This window comes from Pinus tabuliformis, chromosome 7 (genome assembly GCF_031772625.1).
Source record: "Pinus tabuliformis cultivar Carrire ecotype Pingquan chromosome 7, CPIR1, whole genome shotgun sequence".
In the NCBI taxonomy this organism is placed as follows: Eukaryota; Viridiplantae; Streptophyta; class Pinopsida; order Pinales; family Pinaceae; genus Pinus; species Pinus tabuliformis.
In genome coordinates, this window is record NC_142293.1 from 809,521,160 (window position 1) to 809,537,344 (window position 16,185).

Here is a 16,185-nt window from a genome sequence, read left to right on the forward strand (position 1 = left end):
CGTGGGAGAGGGAATTGCTGGGAGTGATGGCTGATTTGGGTTATATATATAAAACATAAATAGCAGTGGGCATATGTCATGTCATCCGCGTGGGCGAGGAAAGATGAAGGAAACAACGGCGAGAGGTATCAGCGGCGGCCAGCCAAAAACATAATGAATAATCGAAGGGCATCGTGGCGGCCAAAATTTTTCACACCGCGTTCCAACCTTACTGGATTGCTTTGACCTCCGCGTGGGGCATATTCGAAAGTGACGTAATGAAATGGATTTAAGAGCTCAGAAGAAAGTAGTGGAGTTCATTCAGAGCTCCAGGTGGCTACAAAATCCAACTGGCAATTCAACTATCCGTACAATTTCTACATGGAAATACACCTGCTTCCTACTCCGACGCGCTTTGCTTTCAGGTAACCTCCTTTACTGCTCTGCTCTTGATATCTTTATTCGTGAATCCACACCTTACAAGAAACTTAATTGAGCGGCTTTATAATAATATTATGTCCTTTTCAAACCTTCGCCACCAGAAAAGCCTTGTTGTACCCACTCCTGATAATGACACATCGAAGTTTCCTTTCATATAATTAAATTTTCTTAGAGACATTTACAGTTTGATAAGATTCCAATTACTGTTCAAGTCGAGCGAGCGAACTGGAGTAGGTGCGTCGAGTGCTTCGCTTTTAACATCAGAACCAAATACCGTCCACCTTGGAATATATATAAAATCAATTGTTAAATATTTTTTTAAACTATAATAAGAGATAGCCCAAAGAGAACCAAGTACTTTGTATTTTGGAATATATAATTACATACATAAAATTTATTTGGGAATATATATATATATAATTTAATTATAAAAGGTTAAAATTTAACAACAAAATAATAATAAGAAATAAAAATGAAATTGTTTATATTAAAATAACAGAAGAAATTGTTTTCTTTGTGTAATAAGAAGTGGGTTTAAATTAAAATTGTGGAAAAATAAAAGAAAAGGATTTCTTTGTAAAGATGGTTGAAGAGAAGAAATGCTTGAGAAAAAGTTAAATGAGTATTAGGGTTTTTTATTAAAATGTGACATATATTATAAATTTAATATATATATATAAATGTTGTAATTTTTTTAACTATAATTTTTTTTTTTATATTAAATTATAAGATAATTCTCTTAAAAATTGGTGGTTTAAAAATTTTGGATTTGATTTTAAATAGATTTAAATTTTTTTAGGTTTACAGGTACTCGAGAAGGGATAGGTGGGAGGGGCGTGGCTATTGCATCATAAGTATAAATTAGGATGAACCCTTTGATGTTTCATCTAAGTCATTTTGTTATGGACCGCTTCTTCCAGCACGGGCCTTCGTGAGGTCACGAGATTGCACAAGCTAACAGGGATTAATGCTATTAAACATGGACATTAACTCAAACGATGACTCCATTCTGACACCCCTTGCACTTGGAGATATTCCTAAGATAGTTTATCATGCAAATTAGTCATCACATGTAGTGGAGGTGGCTTCGTATGTGTATTAGAGCGGTTCCACACAATGTGCAGAGTAATTTTTGATCCAAGCTATGATACAATCGAAAATCACAACTCTTCATGGCCTCTACTTCTTATAGTTAGCATTCATTGCAACAAGGTGGTAAGATTTGGTTTAGACTCCTCTATGTATTTTGTGATGGTAATTCGTTGTTGTTTCCATCCAGACCATGGTTCTTCCCCAAATTTTAAATGATCACTCCTACATGCTTGTCGCTTCCCTCTTCGATCTAGGCTTTCCCTATTTTTTCTTTTGTTTTTCTTTGGCAACCAGGTCTTAGTGTGCCCCCTGGTCACCCCCCATTTCTTTTGGGAGCCATGTGTCATTTCAGGTTTGTCTATGCTCTTACAACGATCCCTTTCACCAAACCTCTCTCCTATTGCACACTCTTTCCACGACTCCTCTGTCAATGTTCAGGGACTTCAATTATAGGTCTCTCCCATTGCTTTAAATTCACCTTCCCTAGTTCCAGATTACAGGTACACCTCACCCATTCTTAATTTCAACCCCAACACCTGCTTGAACCTCTTGATTGCTTCGACAACACACCAAAAGCCTTCAAAGAATGGCATACTACAGGGAAATGGGAACTCTTTAGATTAGTAGAGGGCGCAGTCCTCAGTTGAGCACTTTCATCCTCATACACCATAGCCAATAGAAGCCAAAATTGTTAACACAAAGTAAGAGTTCCCAGGGGAACGGGGTTTCCTATCGAACATGGAAATTTCTTGTAAAATAACAAATTGAGTTTCGAATGTCCATCACACAAGGGGTCATTTTATCCATTCTAATGTATAATATATACATAATTTGAAACATGAAAATGTTTCTTCGACAAGTATTCATGGATCAAAACAAAACACAAGATGAAATTCTACTAATGCTCGATGACATTCAACTCAAAACATGGGATTCGATCGAAAAATATAATAATTGAGGCACACTTGGGCATCCCTCTGAATTCGGGTTGCTCACCAGATAGTAGCAAAGAACCCATTCTTGTTGAGGAGTTAGAATCCCCCGAAACAGGTTAATGGTTTTCACTCACATTTTCTTTGTCTATTTTCCTTATTGGTTCATAGCAGCTCTAGCAGGCCATAAGCCTTGTAGGATAAGCTCTTTAATTTTGAAATTTCAAAACACAAGCAATTTTTGAATGCTCAAAGAATTTTGGTTTTCCTATTAGTCTGGTTTCTCTAGTGTTATACTAGGGAAAAGCAACAGTTTTTGACAAACTTTAAATGAAACCTCTTTTGCTTACCCAAAAAAAGGAGATTGCTTCATGGAATTAGTAATTCAAGTTCCATCAATTTGTATGGTTCAATTTTATATATTGGAAACAATAAATCAAGAAGCTTAAGTGATGGATTAAAAAAACTAAGTAGAGAAAGTTTTCCTAGAACCCTCAACCCAACCTCTCTTAAAAATACTAGGTAAAAAGGACTGTCATAGAACCCTCAACTCAAAGTATCTTATGAGAATCAAAATTGTGAGAGACATCCATTAGAGTAAAAAACCTATAATACCAATAGACAAAAGGACAAAGATAAAGCCCATTAAATACTAAAATTGAAAATCTAAGTGGGAATATTCTATTAGATGGTGTCCAAAATTCAAAGAATAAAACATGAAAATGGGGAACATTAAATATTTAACAAACCCCACATTTTTATCTCTGGTTCCAAAAAAGAGAAAATCCTGTAACTTTGGTGGGATTCCTTCAAATCCCTCTACAATTTATGTTACGATGTATAATAAAATATAGTTACTAATATATTAAAAATAGTAATGTCCAAACTATTGAGTCTAAAGAAGATAACATTTTCTAGTTTTTCTCATTTAGAAATATAATCATGATCGAAGAGGAAATACACCACAACATGCTTGGTGAGAGATAGAGATGATCACAAAGATAACATGGAAATTAACTTTGGTTAGATTAACCATGTATTTGTTTTGAATCTCCTAAAATAATATGGATTTATTGAAAAATCAATCTTAAGAATCTATGCATTCATAAGAATCTGATGGATGGATCCTTTAATCAATGGAAGGATTGCTAAATTCTACTAAGTAAGTAGGGAAATTAGTGAGGTTGTTATCACCTTCATTTTGCTCACCTACAATATTTAAGTGATTTTTAATTCTATACATTATAAACGATTGGTATCACAATTTAATACACATGAAAGCATGGTTTATTGTCTAATTACATATCACACACCCTATATCATGCATCCTAGCCAAAAATGAAACTAACCAAATCAATGTTTATTCAAGCTTTAGGTTCAAATGGTGTGATGACACTGATTGATATCCTTCGGTACTTATGTGAGTCATATTGAGATCATGTCTATTCAAGACTTCCATCTCATCGATACTTATGCATATGGTCATCCTTTTGGTGAAATCGAGCACATGGGAACCATGCGTAAATTTGGGTATTCCCACTTGAAATAACTCTCATACAAAATTGTTAGAAATTACAGAGAGTGATAGAGTGAGGGACAAAGATAAAATTAACAACAATAGAAAGAACATATTCCCACTTGAAACAACTCTCATACAAAATCGTTAGAAATTATTGAGAGTAATAACTAAGAGATAAACTTACCAATAATAAAAAAACACATATACACAGTGTTTATCATGGAAAAACCCCAATATGGGAAAAAAATAAGCTAATGGAATATTCTATTAATCTTGTGGTCAAAATCTAGCCAAGTCGGCCAAGTGAGACTTCACGACTCACCTCTCCTAGCCACTTACAATGAAGTCCTCCCAAGCCTTTAAAGGCTTCATTACATGCAATCCATGGGCATAAAATCACGATCAAGCAAAATTGCATGCTTCATACCACGACTATTTAATTGAGAAACTTTGACTCTTTCATTCGGTCAAGTTTGCCTAGAAACCACCCCTTAAACCTTGAATTGGGGTTTCCCTCGACCAAAGCTTGCCAATTCATCCAAGTGAGCCAACATCGCTCACCTCTAGGCCCCACCCCTCTTAAATTTTATATCCTATGTATTTAATAATTTGACATGCCCCCTATCACCTAGGTCTAACTCTATACTTTAATGGTAATTTCCCAAGGGGTACACATGCTTTACCAAGTCTTATAACCGCATTCCCTTTACATGCAACTAAAAAAGTTTTTGACTCCATTATAATTGATTACTATTATTATTGTTGTTTGTAACAACCCTCGATTATATTTCCATGTAAAACAAAAATGAAACCAAGGTCATGAGACACATATTTCAAGTTGAATGGAGGGGAAAACATCACATTGGGGGTCACTTATGGTTAATTATTTATTGGATATGAAAATTGGCATTGGCAAAAGGCAAAGGGAAATAAATGACAATTAATTCAGGAAATAAAGGAACATAGGAGAAAAGGAAGATGAGGAGACAAGAATATGCATGCAAGGGAAATTAGAGAGAAAATAAAGGAAAAGGAAAGGAAAGAGGAAAAGGAAAGGAAGAGACACCATAATCAATGATAAAAAGGGACATGAGAAACAGTTGACAATTTTTTTATCAATTTCAAAAATCGAACTGCAAGAGGAGAAGGAGAGCACTTGGACACAAGAAAGCAAAGGAAAAGCAAAGGAAAGTAAGGGAGCGCAAGAGGAAGTTTGGAAAATAGAAAGTAAGGGCAGAAAATAGTCGTGGAATTGCAAGTAACAATGTGCATGTGTGATTTGGCTTGTGGGGATTTGATGCATGGAGCATGCATTGGTTTATGGTTTATGTTTGTTTTCATTGGAAAGAGATTTTCCTAGATTGATAATGGTTTACAACCTTTCCTTTTCCATTTCCTGGATGGCCATGATGTACTGGGTTCCATATTTTGGTTAAGCTTTGGATGGCTAGTAGATTTTGAATCCTGGTTGAGGTTGTCTCAGGAAAATTCTTAAGGGTCGAGGGTAGAGATTGGATTTCTCTTGGAAATTTTGACAGGTGAGTGGAGACAATAAAATTCCTCTAGGTATGGTGAAGAAAGTCTAAAGCATCCAAGCTTCATTGGTTTTGGTGATTTTTGGACCGGTTTAGGTGAAATCATTGTGGTCAAGGGTTGAGGCGGTTTAGCCTCTGGAAGCCCTGGTTGGTTCTGTTTTGGCTTATCCCATGTGATCCCACATTCATGCTTGGAATATGGCATGGGGGTGATTGGGTTGAAAGAAATATTTGGTTCGACCCCAATCTATGGTCGGGTGGTATGCAGAAGTCCCTGACTTGGTTGGCATTTGCATGTGGTAATACGTGTTGATTCTTATTAAGATTAATGAACACAAGTTCTGATTTTATGTATGATTTCATTACTGGTTTGTCATGGTTCTATTCTTGTTAAATGTTGGTTTTATGCATGGCATATTTATCATTATGTGATGTCCTCTTTTTATGGTTCTATTCCATGATTTGATAGGCTCTTGGTTATATATTTGAATGAATAAGATAACATGTGTTTGTACAACTAGTAAGAGAGGGAAGTGAGCCTTCTTGATGATCCTCAGATATTTCAATGAATCAATGAATAGATAGGCATTCAGATATTTCAATGAATCAATGAATAGATAAGCATTCATATGGTGGCCCTAATTTTTAATCTATTAGTAACTATTTTTTAACACATTCTAGAGGGATATTGAAAGAAACCCACCAAGGATTGAGGAAATTCTCTCTTTGGGTATGAGAGAAAAGTTTGCATGGTTTGTTCAATCTGTGATCTTCTCCATTTTCATTTCTTGTTCAATCTCTAATCTTCTCCATTTTCATTTCTTATTCATTGAATTTTTTGAATTCATCTATAATGACATTCCATATTTTGTTTTGCAAAAAATTGTAGAGAAGATGTCTAGGGACAAGGATGTGATTTAGTTTGTAGATATGACTACATTTTGAGTTTTTTTCTTCTATGACCTATTTGTGAAGATATTGGTTGTCTTTAGGGTTAATTATAGTCGGCATGTTTTCAAACAACTTTTTTCTTGCTAGTTAAATTGAGACCATAAGTTCCTAGATTTTATTATTTAATGAAAATTTTCCTTACATTTTATTTCTTGCTATCATAATTTTTTTGTTTCACTTTTAAGTTTTCATTGTAAAATTGATATCTTTAACAATTTGATTTCCATGAGAGACTTTGGATTGAAGGCCTTAAAACAATCTATTTATCTAATTTTTTTAATCTATTGCTTAAGCTTTTTGATTTAATTTTTTTTTAATCTTTTTAGCTAATTATTTTAATCCATCAATTAAGCTTTTTGATTTATTGTTTTTCAATATATAACATCAAGTCATACAACATTACTAATTCCATGAAGCAACCACTTTAAATATGAAAAAATTTATATTTACTTATATAGATTTCCAGTTTTTTTTTTAAAATCAATTAAAAAAACTTGTAATTATCCACTTATATGATTCATGATTTATACCAACAATTTTCCAAACAAATATTTTTATATAAAAATTATATATATAAAATGTATTCTTATCTTAACCATCAATATGGATAAGATTTCTATAATATTTAACAAATTTTTATTTATTTCTTATTATTATTATTTAACCATTTTTAATTTATTTCTTATTATTATTTTATTGTTATTATTTTGTATGTTATATAAATTAATTTTATATATATCGAAAATACAAAGTATAACCATATTTTTTTACGATAAAAAAATCATATTATATATATCTATATATATATATATATATATATTCTCCAAAATGCAAAACATTTGGTTCTCGTATGAAGCCCAGACATTCGATTCACCCAACCTAGTGCGCTGCCTCGACTTGGAAAAGTAATTGGAACCGACAAACTGTAAATCTCTGTAAGAAAATTTTAAATTTATTAAAGGAAACTTCAAGGTGTGGTTATCAGATTTAATGGAGTTGGTACAAAATGAGCCTTTTGTGTTGGCGGAAGTTTGAAAAAGACACATCTTTATACAAATGTTAAATCCTATGTTTTTGGAACGTAGAATCGATTATTAAAGGCGGTTTACTGGGAAGCAAAGCGCGTGGAATAGGTACCAGGAAGGAAGGCGGTTGTTGTGTGTTGTTCTGTAGAAGTCGTACCAAACGTTGAAAAGCCAGTTGGATGTCGGAGCTAACTCTGAATGAACTCCACCTCCATTACTTTCTTCTCCGCATTTAAATCCATCTAATGACTTCCCTCCTTTCGAATATGCCCCACGGGGAAGTGAAAGCCATCCAATAAAGTTGGGACGCACTCCAACAACTTTCGCTGCCACGATGACCTTCAATCATTCATTGTGTTTGCCTGGCGACCGCGCATACTTCTCGCCGTTGTTTCCTTCATCTTTCCTCGCCGACGCGGTGAGACGACATATGCCCACCGCCATTCATGTTATATATAACGGGCCCAATCAGTCATCACTCCAAACACATCCATCTCCCACAGCAATTTCAGCCTACTGCTTGTTTTTTCACTCATTCAATCCAATATTCTTTCTTTACGCACGCATCTCGGGCTATTCTCTTCCTTTCCTTCCAGATCCTCCCTGCATTACTCTGTCCTTGGACATGGACACGCCTTTTATTGTTAATCTCATCGACACTTCTCCTAACTGTCTCTGCAAATTTCTACAATGATGTCGACATTACATGGGGCAATGATCGTGCTAAAATCCTTGACAATGGCCAACAACTACAGTTGACTCTGGATCGAACTTCAGGTAATATTTTCTAAATATAAATTTCATGGCAACATGCTCTGTAACTATTTCATTTTCATATACACTTATTATACCGCCTACGACATTCTGATCCTTCCGTTTTTTATGACAGGTTGTGGGTTTCAATCCAAAGAGGAGCATCTGTTTGCAAAGATTGATATGCAAATCAAGTTGGTACCTGGCAACTCTGCAGGCACAGTCACTGCCTATTATGTATGTTTTATTGTTACTCTACCCTTTTAATATTCTAAATGACAATATCTTGTCCTATGTTATGCTAACATGTTGCTGGTATATGCTCGCTTGCAGCTATCGTCTCAAGGCCCCAAACATGACGAAATAGACTTTGAATTTCTTGGCAACCTCTCTGGGGATCCTTATATTATGCACACTAATGTCTTCGCTCAAGGCCTGGGCAATCGTGAGCAACAATTTTACTTGTGGTTCGACCCAACCTTGGATTTCCACACTTACTCCGTGCTCTGGACATCAAACCAAATCATGTATGTACTCTTATTACCTCTTCACTCATTCATCCATTCAATAGAGCACAATACAATTTCTGAATCTAACAGAATTATAAATGTGTGTTTGTTATTCAGATTCTCTGTAGACGAGACTCCCGTTCGAGTGTTTAAGAACAGGGAGACAGAGTTGGGTAAAGTGGATAGCAATTATCACTATCCAAAGAGCCAAGCAATGAAGGTCTATTCAAGCCTCTGGAATGCAGATGATTGGGCGACTAGAGGTGGACTCGTTAAGACAGACTGGAGCAAAGCCCCTTTTGTTGCATCCTTCCGCAACTTCAATGCTGCTGCTTCTTCTAACTTGGCAGCAGAGGAGGCTTTGGACTCGAACCAAGAGCAGAAACTCCAGTGGGTGCGAAATAACTATATGATCTATGATTACTGTGCTGACACCAAGAGGTTCCCCCAGGGGCTACCCGCAGAATGTAAATGAGCGCCCAACTCAACTCCATTGTCTGATTGATGTATTTTCGATGCCCTGCCATTCCAACAATTCTTTTATTCATTCTTTTCTGCTCTATGAGCTCCATTCTTTCATTATTTTCCAAGTACATACATTATTGTATACAGAATCTGCTGTATGGGCTACATTATTTCATTGTTTTCCCAATACATATATGAATGTACGCGTAATTGTAATAGTCGAAAGGGACTCATTATTTTGTTCTTTATATAATATCATTGTCCTTTATATAACAATTTTCAATTAATTTTTTTTTAAATGGATAAGGACACCTTTGTTCTGCATGATTCTGTAATTGAAAATTGATTCACGTAATCTCATAAACCAAATCAGGAAGAACCAATACCTTAGGCCAAGTTGGTATATATCCATTTCCTTTCAGCTGTAGTTTTTGATACATTTGGTAAGGTGGAAATTGATCTCTTGTCTCCTCCTGTAGTTAAAATTTGATACCTCAGCAATTGCCTAACTTTGGAAACGGATTACTACGAAATTAAATTTGGTACTTTGAGCAATTGTCCATCCTTGAAAACTGATACCACAGAAATTTCATAACCCAAAATATGAGGGAGAGAGATTTGGGTAAAGTGGATGACAGATATCAATTGGTATCTACTCTAGACTTTGGAATACAAATGATTGGGCAACCAGAGGTCAGCTCGTCAAGACCGACTGAAGGGAAATCCGCTTTGTTTGCATTCTTCGGCTAACATCATTGCTGCTACTTCTTCTATCCTTGTCGAAGAAAGTGGGTGCGAAAGTCGTATATGATTTACGATTACTGTGTAAACACCGAAAGTTTCCCCAGGGGCTGTCTGCTAAATGGAAGGGAGCATTCTACTTATTCTATTAGGAAGTGTCACTAAATGGAAGTGAGCATTCTGCTCATACTATCAGGGAAAATATAGTGTTGTAACTCATTATTTAGATTTCATTTTATTCTCTACTAAGTGTTGTGTTGCAGATGCTTTAGGTTTCTCTGGGCTATTTTTATTTATTAATATTTAATTTATTGGTAAATTTAATTAATTAAGAAGTTGAAGCAAACCTAAGCAAGCATCAAGTAGGCTAAATTTTGTGATCTCATAACCCTTGCACTGTATTGTAAATATGTTATTGTAATTTTGCATACTTCTTAGGTGTAATAATAATGCTGAAATAATTAAGGATGTACCTTAGATGTGACAATGATATGAATCAACTAACCTGGAAAAGAATAATTAAGGATGTACTTTAGATGTGACAATGATACGAATCAACCAACTGACTAAACAAGTTTGGAAAAGAGTTAAATATAAATTATTAAAATGCACGGTTTAAAAAGAGAGTTCCTTATAAATTTGGTAAGTTTTGTGTGATTAAATGGAAAATAAGATTCATTAACTAAATTAAAAATATTCATTCATGAGATCACTCTTCTTTATCACTAAAAGATAACAACAATCATTTCCATATCACTTTAATCATTTCCACACTCATTTCCAAGTGATGGCCTTAGAAGTCCTATGTTCTCAAAACCATAGTGATACTATTTCCACATCACCCTTAAGGTGATGGCCTTAAAAGTCGTATGTTCTCAAAACCACAATGATACTATTTGTTAGCTTTTCCAGTGTTAGAAGAGGTTTTATTGCACTTCATATTCTAATGGTTTAATGTATATTTAAACCAAACATATTAGTTCAAGCTAAATGCTTTTCAATAAACATTGTGTTAAATGCTTTTCAATAAACATTGTGTTAATAATCTGTGTTGTTTAAATGAAAATAATTATAGTCATTTTATTAGTTGCTCTATTTGTAGTTTTTACCTCAAAAATTTCGGAAAAACTCTTCATATTTAATCTCCATTTTAAAGTTTGAAACATCCCTTAATCGAATAAAACCATGTTGGAAATTAGGAACAATGATGATTAAATTGGCATGAAAGGTGATGCTACATAGGGTAGATGGTTTAAATCCTTTTGATGGATAACAACAATGTCAATAGAAATGCTTTTAGCTATGATATATTGTATCACTCCAAATTTTCCTTTGTATGTTAGTAGAAAGTTGTGGTCCATACATACATTGCACACCTTTTCTTTTTCTTGCCGGACATTTGGATAATGGAAATTTATGATCCATGCAATACTTGCATCCTTCTGTTATTGCTATAAAGTATAAAAAACATGTGAGAGAATGTGCTTTTGAAGCCTTGATATATTGGTCATATATTTTTATTCTCTTAGAACTATTGCTTTCATCCACTCCGGTTTATAAAAAAAACAAAACACAAAAACACAAGGAAAATGCCAAAGTATGTGTTGGTGGGCATATAGATAGGGAAGTTTGGGGTTAAATATTTGAGTAAGTCAGTGAATGAGGTTATTTACATGGTGTTAAAGTTAGGTAATGTAATGAGCATGGACTACATACTTGGACTCAAAATTCCTCAAGTGTTCATGTCCAAAATAAGGATTGTTATAATATGGTGATAAGATTTGTGCATCATACGATCAACAAGAGAGTGAACCAAAGAACAAATGACAATCTTCAATCATTCAAAAATTGTAGAAATATGGTGATATAATTGGAATTGCTCAAGAAATTTTAATCTAAATCAAGAAACACAATTCTACTTTATTGATCTGCGGAATTTAATTCACAATTTACAACAACAATAATACAAATGCACAATATTTTTTCCAGGGGGAAACAACTGCTAAAAACCGCTTAATCTTGATTTAATTAATCAGATGAATAGAGATGTATTACAATTGCTTGCTTGCTCTCAGCACAACCTGCAAGTGAATAATTTATCTCTTTGCTCAATGAGAATCTCTGACCCAGACTTAGTCAAATTCTGCGTCAGCTTCAACCCTTATTTCCTTGTGCAATTCCTGAGGAAATTAACCTCCTATTATTTAGAAATTTCCTCCAAAATTCTTGCGCAATCCCCAAGGTTGATCATCTCACTGCATGCAATGCTTGTACACCAATGTGACACACACTAATCAATAACTTTGTCCTATTTTATTCTTTACTTTAATTTAACTATATTTAAATTAAGTGACAACTAACTACTATGTAACACTTTAACACTTGTTATATAAAAAAATCATTTTCTTTTACAATTTTAATATAACCATTTCTTTTTTATTTCCTATTATTATTTGTTTTTTTGGTTAAATTTTCACATTTTATAATTAATTTATATATATAAGTAATTATATATTCCAATATATATATTTGGCTATCTCTTATTATAGTTTAAAACAATATTTAACAATTGATTTTATATATATTCCAAAGTGGAAAGTATTTGGTTCTGATGTTTACTAATTCCATAAAGCAATCACTTTAAGTATGAGGAAATTTATAAATATTGACGAGCATTGAGAGTTTTTAAAGTTATATTAAAAAATATCACATATAGATAGACAGATAAAGGCAAATGTTTAATGAGTGAAAAAATGTTATTAAATATTTCAGATTTTAAATTTATGTTCAAAATACAAAAACATAGGAAAACATTTTATATTTATCACTAGCTAGAGAGAGTAAATGTCAGCTCATGTAATACAAATCGTATAGACGAGCCATATTTGATTCTCGGCAACCATGGTCACACTATATGTGGACATGATATAAACTTCATGTACCTAATTTGTGTTATGAGGGTTTTAGAGGGTTTTAGTTGAGAGCATGTGCAAGCTTGTGAAGTTTATACATTTATACAAGCACTTCAAAGCAATGATTCAAAAGAGAATCATGCAAGATTCCAATTTGATCACAAATTACATGTCAAAATTTATAGCAAAGTCTGTTATTTCATGTGTAACCCCCTTGAGGGAATTATGTGATATCTACTTCTGGTATATTGGGCTAAAATTAATTTCTTCCAGTGCTTTTGAAGTGAGAATATGGATTTCATGAGAACTTTTTTCTAGGGAGGACTACTAATATTTAACTGTTTAAAACTATAACTAAGGTTGTTGATATGCAAGTTTCCATGCTTAGATATGGGTCATGACATCAACAATATCTTGGCCTTGGACTTGCAAATGTTGCACTATCATAAAATTATCAATGTATAACGTTTAATTTAGTTTGCACCCTAAAAGCATAATCGATGAAATCAAAAGTTCGATATTTGCTAGATTTATAGTAGTTGAACTAATTTTATAGCAAGGTGATTTTCTCTCATAATCCTTTATCTTATTCTCAATGTCAATAACCCTATGAACATTGGGTTTTGATAGTGGCTAAACTAGTAGTAATAATAACTATTAAAATAAAACTCAACTTTTTTCTATGTTCATCACCATGATCTCAATAATGAGCACTATTTCATAATCCAAGGAAATTCCCATAAATTTATGCCTCTCCCTTATTACTTGTTTCATCTGGTTATCAAATATAAGCAATTCCAAATTTGCAATTTCATCAAATAGTTTTGAAATAGAACCATCACCACCTATAACCATGCTTGGACAAAAGTTAGTGGCAAAGGTTTGAGTAGTGGAGATTCTTTCATTCGTGAAGAGTAACAATGCTACATATTGAACTCATTGGCATTGGTGTTCGATGCTAATTATTCTCATTCTTGTCTTGTCTTTTCAACTTGGGTATGTTTCTTCTATTTTCCAATACTCTTCAACTTTATCTTCAAGTTCTCTTTTACCTAGTTCCTATTACTTTATTATTTTGTTTCAAATTCATCTCTATGTTTTTTCTTCTCTTTTTCTATCTTTCTCCACTTTAACTTCAACTCTCTCTCTCTCTCTCTCTTAGTTTCAGAATTTTCCTCAAATTTCTTCTTAGCTTCAACCTCGTCCTTGATTTTCTTCTTATGTTCTACATGGGAACATGCTTTCTTCCAAGCTTCTACTCTTCACTCAAATTTCTTTCTTGGCTCTAACATTGACCGCAAGTCTAATTTAACTAGCCTAGCTATATAAAATAAATGACTGGTAAATGTTGATATTCATTAATCCATAATAAGCATCAAAACATTTACTTATTACTATGGATTGAAGCCTATCGACATTTACGAATCATTTAATTCATACGGTGGCCCTAATTTTTAATCTATTAGTAACTATTTTTAATTATATATTTAACACATTCTAGAGGGATATTGAAAGAAGCCCACCAAGGATTGAGGAAATTCTCTCTTTGGGTATGAGAGAAAAGTTTGCATGGTTTGTTCAATCTCTAATCTTCTCCATTTTCATTTCTTATTCATTGAATTTTTTGAATTCATCTATAATGACATTCCATATTTTGTTTTGCAAAAAATTGTAGAGAAGATGTCTAGGGACAAGGGTGTGATTTAGTTTGTAGATATGACTACATTGTGAGTTTTTTTTTCTATGACGTATTTGTGAAGATATTGGTTGTCTTTAGGGTTTATTATGTGATTTAGTTTGTAGATATGACTATATTGTGAGCTTTTTCTTCTATGACCTATTTGTGAAGATATTGGTTGTCTTTAGGGTTAATTATAGTCGGCATGTTTTCAAACAATTTTTTTCTTGCTAGTTAAATTGAAACCACAAGTTCCTAGATTTTATTATTTAATGAAATTTTTCCTTATCATTTTGTTTCTTGGTATCATAACTTTTTTTTTGTTTCACTTTTAGATTTTCCATTGTAAAATGGATATCTTTAACAAATTGATTTCCATGAGAGACTTTGCATTGAAGGTCTTAGAACAATCTTTTACCAAATTATTTTAATCCATTGCTTAACCTTTTTGATTTATTGTTTTTCAATCCTTTTACCTAATTATTTTAATCTTTGGATTAAGCTTTTTGATTTATTGTTTTTCAATATATAATATAAAACTTGCAAAGAGTTGGAAATTACTAATTCCATAAAGCAATCACTTTAAGTATCAGGAAATTTATATTTACTTGTATAGATTTCAAGTTCTTTAAATAACTAATGTTTAAAATAACTTATAATTATTAGAATGTAGATTTTTGCGATTCATAATGTATATACAAAAATCTTTATGTGAAAATTGTTAATATATAACTTGTGATTCTTAAAAATAAATACATTATATTATAATTATATATATAACTTTTTTTAGAATGTATTTTTTTTTTAACAATCTATATGCACAAGACTTCTCAGAAACCATTTTATTAATATAAAAATTTAACAATTTCTTTTTTATTTCTTATTATTATTTTATTGTTAATTTTTATATTATATAGATTAATTTTATATATTCCAAAATACAAGTATAACCATATTTTTTACGATAAAAAATCATATTATATGCATGTATTCTCCAAATGCAAAACATTTGGTTCTCGTATGAAGCCCAGACACTCGATTCACCCAACCTAGTGCGCTGGCCCGACTTGGAAAAGTAATTGGAACCGACAAACTGTAAATCTCTGTAAGAAAATTTTAAATTTATTAATGGAAACTTCAAGGTGTGGTTATCAGATTTAATGGAGCTGGTACAAAATAAGCCTTTTGTGTTGGCGGAAGTTTGAAAAAGACACATCTTTATACAAATGTTAAATCCAATGTTTTCGGAACGTAGAATCGATTATTAAAGGCGGTTACTGGAAAGCAAAGCGCGTGGAAGGAAGGAAGGAAGGCGGTTGTTGTGCGTTGCTCTGTAGAAGTCGTACCAAAAGTTGAAATGCCAGTTGGAGGTCGGAGCTAACTCTGAATGAACTCCACCTCCATTACTTTCTTCTCCGCATTTAAATCCATCTAATGACTTCCGTCCTTTCGAATATGCCACACGCGGAAGTGAAAGCCATCCAATAAAGTTGGGACGCACTCCAACAACTTTCGCTGCCACGATGACCTTCAATCATTCATTATGTTTGCCTGGCGACCGCGCATACTTCTCGCCGTTGTTTCCTTCATCTTTCCTCGCCGACGCGGTGAGACGACATATGCCCACTGCCATTCATGTTATATATAACGGGC

The 16,185-nt window shown here is 33.3% G+C and overlaps 1 protein-coding gene across 1 annotated transcript; it reads left to right on the forward strand.

Moving 5' to 3' along the window:
* The first annotated feature begins 7,808 nt into the window (after positions 1-7,808).
* On the forward strand, positions 7,809-9,397 carry LOC149250032 (xyloglucan endotransglucosylase/hydrolase 2-like). Its single transcript, XM_089453541.1, has 5 exons — positions 7,809-7,892; positions 8,071-8,251; positions 8,364-8,464; positions 8,561-8,754; positions 8,854-9,397. The coding sequence occupies exons 1-5, from the start codon at positions 7,809-7,811 to the stop codon at positions 9,209-9,211; spliced, it is 918 nt and encodes a 305-aa protein (XP_089309667.1). The 3' UTR covers positions 9,212-9,397.
* The last annotated feature ends 6,788 nt before the right edge of the window (positions 9,398-16,185 follow it).

Excerpts from the sequence above, each read along its gene's own strand:
- LOC149250032 (XM_089453541.1), top strand. The coding sequence starts at position 7,809 with ATGACCTTCAATCATTCATTGTGTTTGCCTGGCGACCGCGCATACTTC. Across the intron at positions 8,252-8,363 it reads GACTCTGGATCGAACTTCAG|GTTGTGGGTTTCAATCCAAA; the intron begins GTAATATTTTCT and ends TTTTTATGACAG. Across the intron at positions 8,755-8,853 it reads TGGACATCAAACCAAATCAT|ATTCTCTGTAGACGAGACTC; the intron begins GTATGTACTCTT and ends TTTGTTATTCAG.